Source organism: Narcine bancroftii, chromosome 11 (genome assembly GCF_036971445.1).
Source record: "Narcine bancroftii isolate sNarBan1 chromosome 11, sNarBan1.hap1, whole genome shotgun sequence".
NCBI classification, from domain to species: domain Eukaryota; kingdom Metazoa; phylum Chordata; class Chondrichthyes; order Torpediniformes; family Narcinidae; genus Narcine; species Narcine bancroftii.
In genome coordinates, this window is record NC_091479.1 from 77,411,596 (window position 1) to 77,424,903 (window position 13,308).

Here is a 13,308-nt window from a genome sequence, read left to right on the forward strand (position 1 = left end):
CTTTAAAAAGAGACCCTTCTGCATATGCTTTTCCTTTTTTGGTCAACTTTGAACAGAGAGACTGAAAATTTAGTTTACTGGAGAATTGAGGATGTTTGACACATTTAGAATTTTGTTTTGTACATTTGTTTTCCAATATCTCAATTTTTTTTTTCAAGATTAGAAATTAATGTTATTTTCTGGCAAAGTACTTATTGGAATTGTTGGTGAGTTGACAAAAAAAAATCTGATCTATCGGATGCTAACCCATCTGGACTTGGGGAGATTTTTGACTTTGTTTTCTTAAAACAGCAAAAGAGTTGGGAATAGTTGAATGGTGTGGCTGCACTGTAAAATCACGGCATGAAATGTCACTATTTCTTGAGTAACACTTTTGAGTGATGATGTCAGACACTGAAGAAGTTTGAAACGCAATATCTTAGGCACATGATTACCTGCATAAATTACCAATTAAAAGTTGGTATTCAGGTTTGAGCTGAATGCCCAAACACTATTTGTTGTTTCTGTGAACGAGGTTTACTTTTTGGCCGTGATGGCATCAACCTGTGATAACCAACTTGAGGCAGAGTTGTCATTTAAATCCTAGACACTGCATCATGGAAGGTTTCTATTTGTTTGTTGTTTCAATGTTGGCACTTCAAATTATCTACTTTGCTTCACTTTCTATTCAATTCCCTTACTGCTGTGCAGACTACCTTGGCAACTCCTCTATGGTTAAGTCTAGAATTAGATGCTTGTCTAAAGCAGTCAAGTTGTATACATTAAGGCGAGATTTAACACCTTTTTTGTACTTTTCTACGTTCATTGAAGAAAAAAATAGATGCTTTTTCATTAATACTGGGTCATTTAGTCAGTGAACGTTTTGCTTCGACACCAACTTTCCACATAAATAACTTTTCATACTGTTCCAAATTCTCAGTGGCAGACATATCATTGCCACGTGAGTGTTTTTTGGGGTGGAATATGCAAGTTTGGAGTCAAGAATTGGCCACAAAGCTGCAAAAGGTATTGACAGATCTCCCTTCTGGATGACAAATCTTCCTTGTTGTGGAGTACAATGAAGTGGTCTAAATTTGACTTGTTTTGTTGGCCACTCAGCTTGAGGGCATTGGGACAGGGTCTGACTGTATTATATTGTTGGAGAGCCCCTCTGCCAATAATCTGGGATCGTAGTCAAGTAGAAGACCATGCTGAATAAAACTGGACTGGAACCCAGTGGCTAGTTACCTCCAGGAAATGTTGATGATCCACAATATTACTTTATAAGCAGTTTATCTGTATTTCTTGGCCAAGTTAACTTTGAAACCCATGAGAAATGTATTGTGGGCATTTCTGAAAATCCATGTCATTCAGAAACCTTCACAAACTATTAAAATGTAATTAAATATTAAAGAATTAAATGATTAAAACATTTAAATATTCCACAATTAGATGTAAATGATTGGTATTCCATGATTGATGAGCAGTGCAAATGCAACAGTTAATCCAAGTAATTTTTTAAATCATGGAATAGTCCTAATTCTATCCCTCTTTTTTAAAAAAAAATAATCCTTTGTTATTTTAACCAGTGCAAGCCTTAGAAAAACATTGCATAAATATTCATTAGGTCAATCGGCATCCATGGAAATAATTTTTTTAATATTTTGATTTTTTTTCATAAATATACTTAATAAAATCTTCAATATCACACTATATTAAACTATTTCATACAAAAAAAACACAGAGAAACCCTTCCACAAATATAAATCCACACACTGTCAAGAGCTCACACCTGTATTAACCATTAAAAAATCTCTATGGGTAAGTCACATTTGCGTATACTATAGCCACATCTGTTGTTATCCTTATTGGGCCCCTACTTGGTCCAAATATGGCTGCCATATCTTGACAAATATGTCACATTTGTTCTTTAAATTAAAGTAGATGTAATTTTTTTTCCATAGGGACACAACTATTCACTTCCACAGTCCATCGTGCTATGAGTAAAGGAGAGTCAGACTTCCAAATAATTGAAATACATTTTTTTTTTGCCACTGCTAAGGCAATTTTGACAAAGGAAATTCAGAATTTAGTTAATTTATTTCTTACTTCAACAAAATTACCCAAGAGATAAATCTCCGGGTCACCTGCAAAGGCCACTCCTGTTATCCTTGTTAATATTTCAGAAATATTCTGCCAAAAAGGCCTCATCTTCACACACGACCACATCACGTAAAAATATTCCTATTTCAATCCCATATCTAAAGCACATCTCCGATATTTCAGATTTTGATCCATGTAGCTTCTGAGGTGTAAGATATAATTTGTGAAGGAAGTTGTGCTGAACCAGTCCATATCTTGCATTGATAATTGATGTCCTACTATCCAAACGTCGATCAAACCAGCAACTTTCTGATATTACAAGACCCAAGTCCAACTCCATCTCTCTTGACATCTGTGAACCTGGTTTTGCACTTTCACTCTGGAGAGGATGGTACATTTTTGTTATGAATTAGGTGTATTCCCCAGCCAGATCACTCATTCCATTTCACTAATTTCAGCTGGGACCAACATTGGCCCCCATCTTTCTCTCAGGAATGATCTTAGCTGGAGAAGTCAGAAGAAAGTCCCATTAGCTACTCCATATTTCTGCTTTGATTGATCAAAAGACATAAGAATCCACTCTGCATCATAGTCTTGTATCTTGCTACTTTTCATTCAGGAGTTTAATATTCTGTTACCTAGATTCATAGGCAACAGCACATACTTCATAATGGCGCTCTTAATGATATCCGTGCTTTTTTCCCAATACTCTCATTGATTTCTTGCCATACTCTAATCATATGTATTAATATATGGTTATCTGTCTTTTTTGTCATTGACTTAACACTCCACTTATAAATAAATTCCTTCGCTCTTTCATTGAGTAGATTCTCATTTGAATCCAAGAAGAGTTTGGGTGTGGGGGTGGGGCGGGGGTGCTGTCTTCCTGAAAGAAAGAGAGAAGAAATCTGGCTCGTACTGACAAATAATACTTTCTAAAATCCAGTAGCCTAAGTCCTTCTATTTTATAACCCCACGTTAATTTTTCCGGCAAAATTCTTGGTGCCTTATTTAATCCATAGGAATTGCCTAATACAATTATTTAATAATTAATTTTTTTTTTTTTAGAAAAGAAATTGTAGTGTTGGCAACACTTTCATTTTTCTTCCACCAGAGTAACCAGCAAGTCTTTCCATTTCTGCAAATCCTTCTCTATCTTCCCTAATGGGAGTATCATTTAATTAGTACAAATTCTATAGGTTATTGACAGTTATTCTTCCTAAATATTTAATTCCATCTACTTTCCATTTAAATCTACTTCCTTTTTGATATCTTTCATAATCAAAGTTCATCAATGGCACTATCTCACTTTTATCTATATTAATTTTAAAACCTGAAACTCTTCTATATTTTTCTAGTTGTTTGTAATTTCTTCAAAGACTCAGCCGGTTCAGGTAAATAAAGTAGCACATCATCAACAAATAGGCTAATTTTAAGTTCTTCTTGTCCAACTTTAATATCCGGATCTCACCTTGTAATCTCTGACAGTGGTTCAATCGCAAGGATAAAAACGCTGGGAACAGGGGACACCCCTGCCTACTCCAAGTCGGAGGGAATGCCGCTGAAATTTGACTATTAGTTATAATTTTGGCTTGTGGTTTATGATAAAAAGTTTTTATCCAATTTATAAATGTTCTACTTATTCCAAATTTCTCCAATGTTTTAAATAAAAAAACAAGGCTATTTTAAGCAGTCAAATGCCTTTTCCGTGTCGAGGGAGACTGTTATATAGGAATTCAATTTTTATTTAGCCATATTTATATTAAATAGCCTATCCATACTATTTGAAATGTGTCTTCCTTTAACAAATCCCACCTGATCTGTATGTATCAATTTAGGTAAATATTGTCTAAGTCGATTGGCTAACACCTTCACCAATACTTTTATAATCAGTATTCAAAAGCGAGATATGAGTTTTTAATGTGTCCCTGTTTTTTTTTTTGGCAGCACTAATAATAGCTGTTCAAAAGGGTCCAGGGGAGTTTGAGACTCCACTGTCTGATCTAGCACATCCATTATAAGAGGCATCAACAGACCCTTAAATTGTATATAGAACTCGGGCGGGAACCCATCCTCCCCTGGAGACTTCTGAAAAGGGCGTCTAACTCTGTCTATTCTCCCACCTCTAGTTTTAGAAGCTCTGTGCTCGCTAGAAACTTGTGCAACTCATTATCATCTAATAATTCTGATTTATATAATTTTGTATAATATTGTCTTGTAGTGGCCTGCAAACAGAGTTGTGACCCGGCTCACAAAATGGCCGTCAAACGCAGCAATCACGAGGGCCTCTCGGACCAACAGCTATTGTCCTTCCACGTGGCAGGAAATGGTGGGAATACCGGCCAGAGGCAAGGAGTGAATAAAAGCAGAGCTGGCAGTACAATAAATCAGTCTTCGATCTTTGTGTGTGGGTGTGTGTGGTGGGTGTGTGTGGTGGGTGTGTGTGGTGGGTGTGTGTGGTGGGTGTGTGTGGTGGGTGTGTGTGGTGGGTGTGTGTGGTGGGTGTGTGTGGTGGGTGTGTGTGGTGGGTGTGTGTGGTGGGTGTGTGTGGTGGGTGTGTGTGGTGGGTGTGTGTGGTGGGTGTGTGTGGTGGGTGTGTGTGGTGGGTGTGTGTGGTGGGTGTGTGTGGTGGGTGTGTGTGGTGGGTGTGTGTGGTGGGTGTGTGTGGTGGGTGTGTGTGGTGGGTGTGTGTGGTGGGTGTGTGTGGTGGGTGTGTGTGGTGGGTGTGTGTGGTGGGTGTGTGTGGTGGGTGTGTGTGGTGGGTGTGTGTGGTGGGTGTGTGTGGTGGGTGTGTGTGGTGGGTGTGTGTGGTGGGTGTGTGTGGTGGGTGTGTGTGGTGGGTGTGTGTGGTGGGTGTGTGTGGTGGGTGTGTGTGGTGGGTGTGTGTGGTGGGTGTGTGTGGTGGGTGTGTGTGGTGGGTGTGTGTGGTGGGTGTGTGTGGTGGGTGTGTGTGGTGGGTGTGTGTGGTGGGTGTGTGTGGTGGGTGTGTGTGGTGGGTGTGTGTGGTGGGTGTGTGTGTTGCTCTATCCTTTGCATAGCATGCACGCTACAGTCTAAAATTATCATTAATTTCTTTATGGTTGTACATTAGAATGTTGGCTTCTGTTTTAATTGCTTTTATCATCCTCTGTGACTCCTCTGGCTTCACTTGCCAATACAAACCCTTATGTGCTTGTTTTCCTAATTCATAATATTTTTGCTTAGTTTTTAAAATCATTTTTTCCATTTTATACATTTGCAATGTGTCATAAATCATTTTTTTATTCTCTAAAGGTCTATACTTGTAAACCTGTCCTCTGATATTCTTTCTCCAGTTCTGTTATCTCTTTCTCCAAAGCAATAAATTCTCTTTTAAGATTTAAAAAAAAAATTTGTATGAGAAATAATTTGATCTCTCAAACGTATCCCATATCAAAATGTTGTTATCAGTGGAATGGAGATTTGGCTCTCAAAATAATTTTGTCTGTCTCCTAATAAACTCAGAAGTTTGTCCTTTTCAACAAAGTGGCATTAAGATGCCATCTGTACATATTTTCTTGTTTATCCACAATTGCAATAGTTAAGGTTAATGGTGAGTTGTCTGACAGTAGTCTTGCCAAGTATTCCGTTTTTACCACTCTTGTATATGAGTAATGGACCTTTGAGTAGAATGAGTAGTCTCTCTCTCTGTGGGATTGAGTTGCCTCCAGATATCAATCAGATTTAACTCCTTCGTAAATGATTGCATCACTTTTACAGTTTTTGCCCTCGTTACCGTTCTCGCTGATTTATCCAAAATCAGATCCAAACAGAAATTAAAATCCACCCCCCCCATCCTATATATTTTGTCTACCCTCTGCTGCTTTTAAAAATATATTCTTCATAAAGGTTTCATCGACATAATTTCGAGCGTAAATATTCAGGATTCTGTGTAAATTTTACAATGTGTCACTACAAACTTTCCAGCTTGGTCAGTCAATATATCTTCTACTATTGATGGTACATTTTTATTAATTAAAATCACTACTCCTCACTTTTCAACTGAAAGAAGACAATATTAATTGCCCCACCCCTCCTCTTTTTAATTGAGCATATTCCATTTTAGTAAGATGTGTTTCTTGCAGGAAAACTACATTTGCCGTTAGTTTTTTTTTAAGTGTGCCAAGATCTTTTCCTTTCTATTAACATTCAGACTAATAAACGTTGATGTTCTATCCATACCAATTCTGAAACCAATATTCAAGTAATGCAGTGATCTTTCACTTTTAACAAACAGTGACATAAACACAATAAACTGTGACAGTGACATAAATACAAAATCCCAGAAGCCCGCGGAATCCTCCGAGAAAGAAGAATCCCTCCCTTTAATGCCATCTTGCAAAACTGCTCACTATCCCCCAAGGCATCTCCACCTTGCTACTGTTTTTACCAAGTTCTCGCTCTTTCTTGAGATCTCTGTGCAAATTTCAATAATATTTATCAATAAATACAAGATGATTAAAAAATACTTTTTACTTGGTTTCATTGTAAATATTTTTCTTAATCCTGCTTAATATCTTTAATCTTTTCATAATCTTCATACAAATTCTTCCACTTCTTCCTTAGTTTTGAAAAAATATCTATTATCATCTGTTAATTCAACTCTCCGAGTTGCAGCATAAATCATTGAGTATTTTGTATTCTTTGAGGCAATTGCCTTTTTACATCATCAAACTCCTAACTTTGCTTAATCAATGTTGGGTTAAAGTCTTAAAAGAATAACACTTTTCTGCTGTGATTGTGTTGCTTAGAATAATCAAATACTGCTCCCAAGACTCAAAAGTCTTACAAGGACCAGCCGTGCCAGATCTTCTGGATCCGATGAGCCCTTTGTCTTTGTAGTTTTATTTTCTCCCAACACTTGTGGCATCCAAGTTTCAAAGAAACTCACCAGGTCTCTCCCTTCAGTCCCTTCTATGAAACCAATAATCTAAACATTATTGCGTCTGCTAAAATTCTCCATGTGGTCGATCTTGCCCAGCATAGCTTGTTTATCCAATTCCCACTTCTTCACATCCTCTTCTAAAGCTTTTCTTGCGTTTTAACTGACGACTTCCACTTGGCCCATTCATTGCATTAAATCCTCAATTGCCTCTTTAAATTCAGACATTTTCTCTGACCTATCTCTCATTGCAGTTTCAATGCCCATGAAACAAATGCATAAAGTCTTCATCTTATCCAAGATTATATTCAGGTCTCGTACTGACCCAACCCTGCCAGAACTGCTGAGTTCAGCCGGTCCCAAGGCTGCTTTTATGATGCTCCCTTTTGGGCTTACACTCAACATTTGTGGTTGAGTCATTGTCTCTTCTGATTTTATTCTTTTACTTCTTGGCTTCTTGGTGATCATTTTATTCATTCACAGTGAAAAAATACTTAATTTTAAACTTTTTAAATATCTTTTTAATACTCTTCATGGAGACCTCATCCAAGTCATGTCTGTCTAGATTCTTTGCATGACCTTGTCCCCTATACCCTCATGGTTTTGTACAACTCTTTAAGGTCACTCCACCATCTCCTTCAGTGCAGGGGGGAAAAATCTAACCTACTCCGTTCTTTTGTATAACTCTATTATGCTAGTGTACTAAACGTTGTCTTAAATATTTTTAACTGTGATGAACATTTTGAAACAAAATAAAACTCTTTTCTACCAAATCACCTTGTGGAAATCAAATCCATATTGGATAAACATATTTAGAACCACTTTATTTCGTGTGCAAGTGTGATCCTGGGGTTTCAGCTGCTTGTCATTTTAATTCTTCATCTTGCTTTAATTCTGACCCCTGCTTTCACTCTCTTACATGTTTCCAATGAAACTGTTCAAGAAACAGCATCTCATCCCCAACCAAGCGCATGAGAACTTTGAAATGCAACATCTAATTCCAATCTTAGTAATGCTTTGACTGACTCCAACAGTTTCGGGGGGGGGGGGGGGTGGCCACCCACAGTGATCATGTAAACATCGAAGAGTTCAAGAGCTCAGTGACTGGCTACATTAGCAAGTGCATTGAGGATGTCACTGAGATCAAATGCTTCACAGCCACGGATAACCAGAAACCATAGTTGGATACAGAGGTCAGTGTAATCCTCAGAAGTCATGATGCTACTTTCGGGACAGGAGATACTATGGCACTGAGATCACCCAACTCTCCCGTGTAATCCAGAAGGCAAAGCATGGGTACTTACAGAAGATCCATATACATCTGTGCAACACAAGGCATACGTAGCAAGGAATCAAAAGTACAACAGAATACAGGACAACCTCACGAGTCAAAGACAATGATGCCTCACTTCCAGATGGACTGATCATCTTTGCACAGTTCGAAGAGAAGTAGTTGACCGAAATAAAAAAAATACTGTTCTCCTCTGATGAATGCCCTTCCAGCATAGCTGTGGCAGAGGTGAAGTGAACCCTATCCAAGGTGAATGCACACAAGGCAGTGGGACCAGACAACATACTGAAGAGCTGCACAGACCAACTTGCAGAGGTCCAAGAATAACAATCTGAGTCTCTACATGGACAAGACAAAGGTGATTTTGGAGTTCCAAGAGGTCCAGGGATTACCACCCTCCATAACACATTAATAGCTTGTTAGTGGAGAGAGTAGTGTGCACCAGGTTCCATTGTGATTGTTTAAATAGTGACCTATCCTGGACATGCAACATCACTTGTCAGGAAGGTGCGACAGCAACTTCCCTTCTTGGAAAGACTGAGGCAGCCAAGGCTTCCAGCCACCATCCTATCAATTTACTATAGGAGCTCTGTTGAGAGTGTCCTGGTTGGCTGCATCATAGTGTGGAACATTTGAAGTAGAACACTGAATTGGATGTCAAACCTCAGGGCCATAAGAGTGGCAGAGAGATTCATTGGGCTCTCCTTCCCCCACCACCCCCATTTGAAAAGGGCTAGCAAAATGGTTGAGGACTTCCATTGCCCCGCATAATGCATTTCCAGCTACACCTGTCAGGAAAGAGCCAGAATCACCAGGCTGAGAAACTGCTTCTTCCCATGGGCAATGAGTCTGCTAAACAATTGAAGAATTGCTCATACAAACTCTCTGAGACCCAACTATTTATTGAACAATATTCATTTTTTTTTGTATGTATATACTGCATATGTATTGTTTGTCTCCAGGTGTGTTATGTCAGAATGTGTCTTTGCATGATTTAATACTGCAGACCAGAGAAACATAATTTGTGTGTGTGTGTGTAATTTTCTTTCGTTAATTCAGTTGTCTGCTTCCCTTCCTTGCCCTTTCCTCAGACTTGCCTATTGTTATTCACCAGCCTTTATCATCCTTCCTTCAGCTGGTTGTATCGTCTATTTCATCGTTCAATCTCTGCAGTCCTCTGCCCTCCCCATTTATGTGATTTTTAGAAGTGGGAAAAGTTGGATAAAATCTACGTTTTGATGAAAGATCATTGACTTGAAACATTAACTCATTCTTTTTCCATAAATCTTGTTTATTCAAACATTTTTTACTTCCTATTTCCATCATCAAGTCTGTTATTTTTGAACATTGTTTTTAACCTATTGATGACAAAATTGATTATTGTATCTCTTTATGTTATTTTTATGAATATATGCACTTTTAAAATGTATTGACATAGAAATTGTGTTGTGGAAAGAATGCACTTTGAAATTGTGTTGGAAAAGGTGGACATTCCAGCTGTTGCAAAGCCCCTGAGTCCATTGTAATGACTGTATCGTTGGTTTCTTTGTTTGCTGTCCAGTGCACAAAACTGCATAATTCAGGTATATATGTTTGGTGATCAGAGATATCAGGCAATCTTGGGAGCCCTCAGGATGTAGACATTAGGTATAATATTAATTGAAAGTTTTTTAGATGATTTGGGTGCTCTGGTGCTGATCATTCTGTCTTCTGGAGGTCATTACTTGATCCATCTTTGAATTTTTCTTGTAGCCTTGATTGGAGGGAGGGGTAAGATTAGTATTAGTTTCTTTTTGATAAGTGGATTAATGAGTTTAATTATGATTATCCTAGATGATATTTTTTAGATATATTAAAGTATAATGAGGTTTGTTATAATATTTAACTAATTTTTGTGTATAATCATTTTAACAAACGATCATATTTAACAATTAGGGATGGAATTAAAAAATTTATGGGGGGGTGGTGGCAAGATGGCGTAGAAGAAGGAGGTGTGTTCCACCTTTACCCAGCTGGATTATTAAATACCCAACTTTAAAAAGTATAAAAATGGTTAAAAATAATATTTATAGTTTTCTGAATAACAGTGATTCATCATGGCTACTAATGTGAAGAAATCTAAAACTCAACTTCAAAATAAATTACCATATAAAAGTATAGACGATCTGTGGCTTACCTGCACAGCTGAATCCACAGTCGTTGTTGGGAGTCTCCAAACGCCAGAGGATTCCTGCCCGTTCAAGTTTGACTTGGGTACCGATCCTGCAGTTGCAAGATGGCGCCGGCTTCGGTGAAGCTGTGCGCGTGGGCGGCCTAACCAACAAAGGGGCCTGTGAGCCCGCAACATTGCTGGGTGGTCCGGGGACGCGCAGTGAAGCATCGGAGGACGCCCCAACGCATCTGGTGGTTCTGCCAGGCATGCGCGGAGCATCCCGGGTCCAGGACCTTTTGGAAAAAGTGTGGGCTGTGGGGGAGCCCAAGCGCCGGCACCCCGACGAGGCTGGGGTGAGGGCGTCGGGTGTACAGACCCGCAGCCGCACAGTCAGAGGGCCTATGGTGTCTGAAGGTGAAGAGGAACTTACCTTATTGGAATTTGCCCAGGAGGAGGAACCTGTATTTCTAGAAGGAAGATCTCAAAAAGTGGCTATGGAGTCTGGATTGGATTCAGTGTTCACTGTTTTGGAACGGACTGCTTTTCAAATGGATAATATGTCAAAACAAATGTCAACTCAAATAACCCAAGGATTTATGGATGTGAAAATAAAAATGAATACTTTGTGTGAAGAAATGTCAACTATGAAACAAGAAATGACTGTAGTTAAGAGTGATATTAACAGATGTATAAAATCTGTTGATATTGTACAAGATCATTTTTTAAAAATTGAAACAGCTTTTTCTGAATGTCAAAATCAAGTGGAAAACAATAAAGGAAAAATGGAAAAAGTAGAAGGTTTTTTGTGGGGGATTCAAAGAAGGGATTTATTGAAGAAGATTTATGCTTTGGAAAATCAAAGTCAGAGAAATAATGTGAAAATAGTTGGTCTTCCAGAGGACTTTGAAGGTTCTGACCCAATAAAATTTTTTAAATATTGAATCCTAGAGGTATTGGGTAAAGAGTTTTTTCCTGAAGGTTTGGAACTGGATCGGGCCCATAGAGCGTTGAGGAAAAAAACACTTCCTGGACAAACACCAAGGGCGGTCTTGATTCATTATTTGAAGTATCAAGATAGAGAGATGATTTTACGAATGGCGGTACAGAAAGTGTGACAGAGTCAATCCCCGTTGATGATTCAAAACTATAGAGTGTTTTTTTTTTAATGCCAATTTGAGTCAAGAAGTTATTAAAAGACGACGGGAGTTTAATTCGGCTAAAGATGTTGTATGGCGAAAGTGTTATAAGTTTGCTTTTCGTTTCCTGCAATTTTGAAGGTTTTTTAAGGAAACTTTCAATCTCAATTTTTTGAGAGCGATCATGATGCCTTTGTTTTTGCTAATTCATTGCCAGAATTGCGAAGAAATGGGCGGTCTTCACCATTGTCTCCTAAGAGGAGGGTAAATGGAAATGGGTATGGGTTTGGAAAAAATAGTAAGAATGGAAAGATAGAAGAGTTGACACAAAGTCTTCTTGACATTGAAGATCTGGAACAATCATTGGGCTTGGAATCATTGGGTTGAATATATTTTATATTTGTTTGTTCTTAATTACAAAATGAATATGTATCTGGCTGCGGGGTGGGGGGTGGGTGGATGACACTGAAAGCTTTGACTGTCATTTACCACTAGTGGGTTTACCACACCCAGATTTTGGGTAGTTTTTATTTTTGGGGTTTTTTTTAATTTTTTATTTTTTGTTTATTGATGGGTGGGTTTTGTGTTCTTTTTGGTGTTTTTGAAGAATTATAAAGAGGAGCGTTATTTTATAGAGTGTAAATATATTAGTAGTTAGTAAAAATGTCTATGAACCGCAACTTTTAATGTTCAGGGATTAAATAATGCAATTAAGTGAAAGAGGGTATTGGCTTATATTAAAAAAAAATGAAAATTGATTTTGCCTTTTTACAAGAAACACATTTGACCAAAAAGAAACATTTGAAATTGAAAAGTGATTGGGTTGGACATGTATTGTGCATTTACTTTAATTATATGTTATGTATATGTTATCATTGCTTCACTATATTAATAATTTGTATATGGACTATTATGTTAAACTCAGTAAAAATATTTTAAAAAGAAAGGATGTAGGCATTCCGTACTTATTTGGGCCATGGGGAGAAATTTCCTCAATAAATGCCAGATCAGTATATTTTTGGTCAAAAGTTGGCATTGTGAGAAAGGAGGTTTAGAGATTCAAAACCTGATTGGGGAAATTGGGCATTGGCAATTGGGCAAGGACATTCCAATTCAATCTTGGTTGATGAAAAATGGCTGGTGCCATTGTATTTCATTTCAGGGAAAAATGGGCTTTTAATTGTTGTAAATTGCTTCATATGATTGATTAATTGGTTAGAAATTGAAAGCAGCCCATTTTTTTAAAATTAACTTTTTACAGCTTTTCTTTCTCAAACTGTAGGATAGTAAAATATCCTCACTTGAGCGGAATCTTCAAGATCTCGAGGATGAGGTACAGATGCTCAAATCAAATGGAGCACTGAGTACTGAGGAGAGAGAAGAAGAGATGAAACAGATGGAAGTATATAGAAGTCATTCGAAGTTCATGAAGAATAAGGTATATAACACTGATTACATATTAAAGAATGTTCAGGTTATCAATGAAACCTTTATGTTAATTATTTTTCCTTGCCATTAGAGTTCATGCATGGAAGTTTTTAACACTTTGGAATATTTGTCCTGTTTTCTGGGACTGTTTTTATACCCAACCACCAGCCTGTTTGTACGGTAAAGGTTTACCCATGGATCCAGTCCGGAGTATATATTATGAAAGGTTAAAAATGGCCAGAGTACAAAGGGTTAAGAAAACTGTAAATCTGCTACTTTCTAATCATATTCCAAGTTGCTAACTGACAGCTTTTCCTGG

General features: G+C 37.8%; 1 protein-coding gene across 9 annotated transcripts in view; it reads left to right on the top strand.

Annotated features, from left to right (window-relative positions):
* Positions 1-13,308, top strand: part of LOC138745950 (ELKS/Rab6-interacting/CAST family member 1-like) — a 539,260-nt gene that overhangs the window by 28,103 nt on the left and 497,849 nt on the right. For all 9 annotated transcript variants that reach the window (XM_069903518.1, XM_069903519.1, XM_069903525.1 and 6 more), the window contains exon 5: positions 12,844-12,999. In XM_069903518.1, coding sequence (XP_069759619.1) covers positions 12,844-12,999 — 156 coding nt within the window. The remainder of the gene's footprint in view (positions 1-12,843; positions 13,000-13,308) is intronic.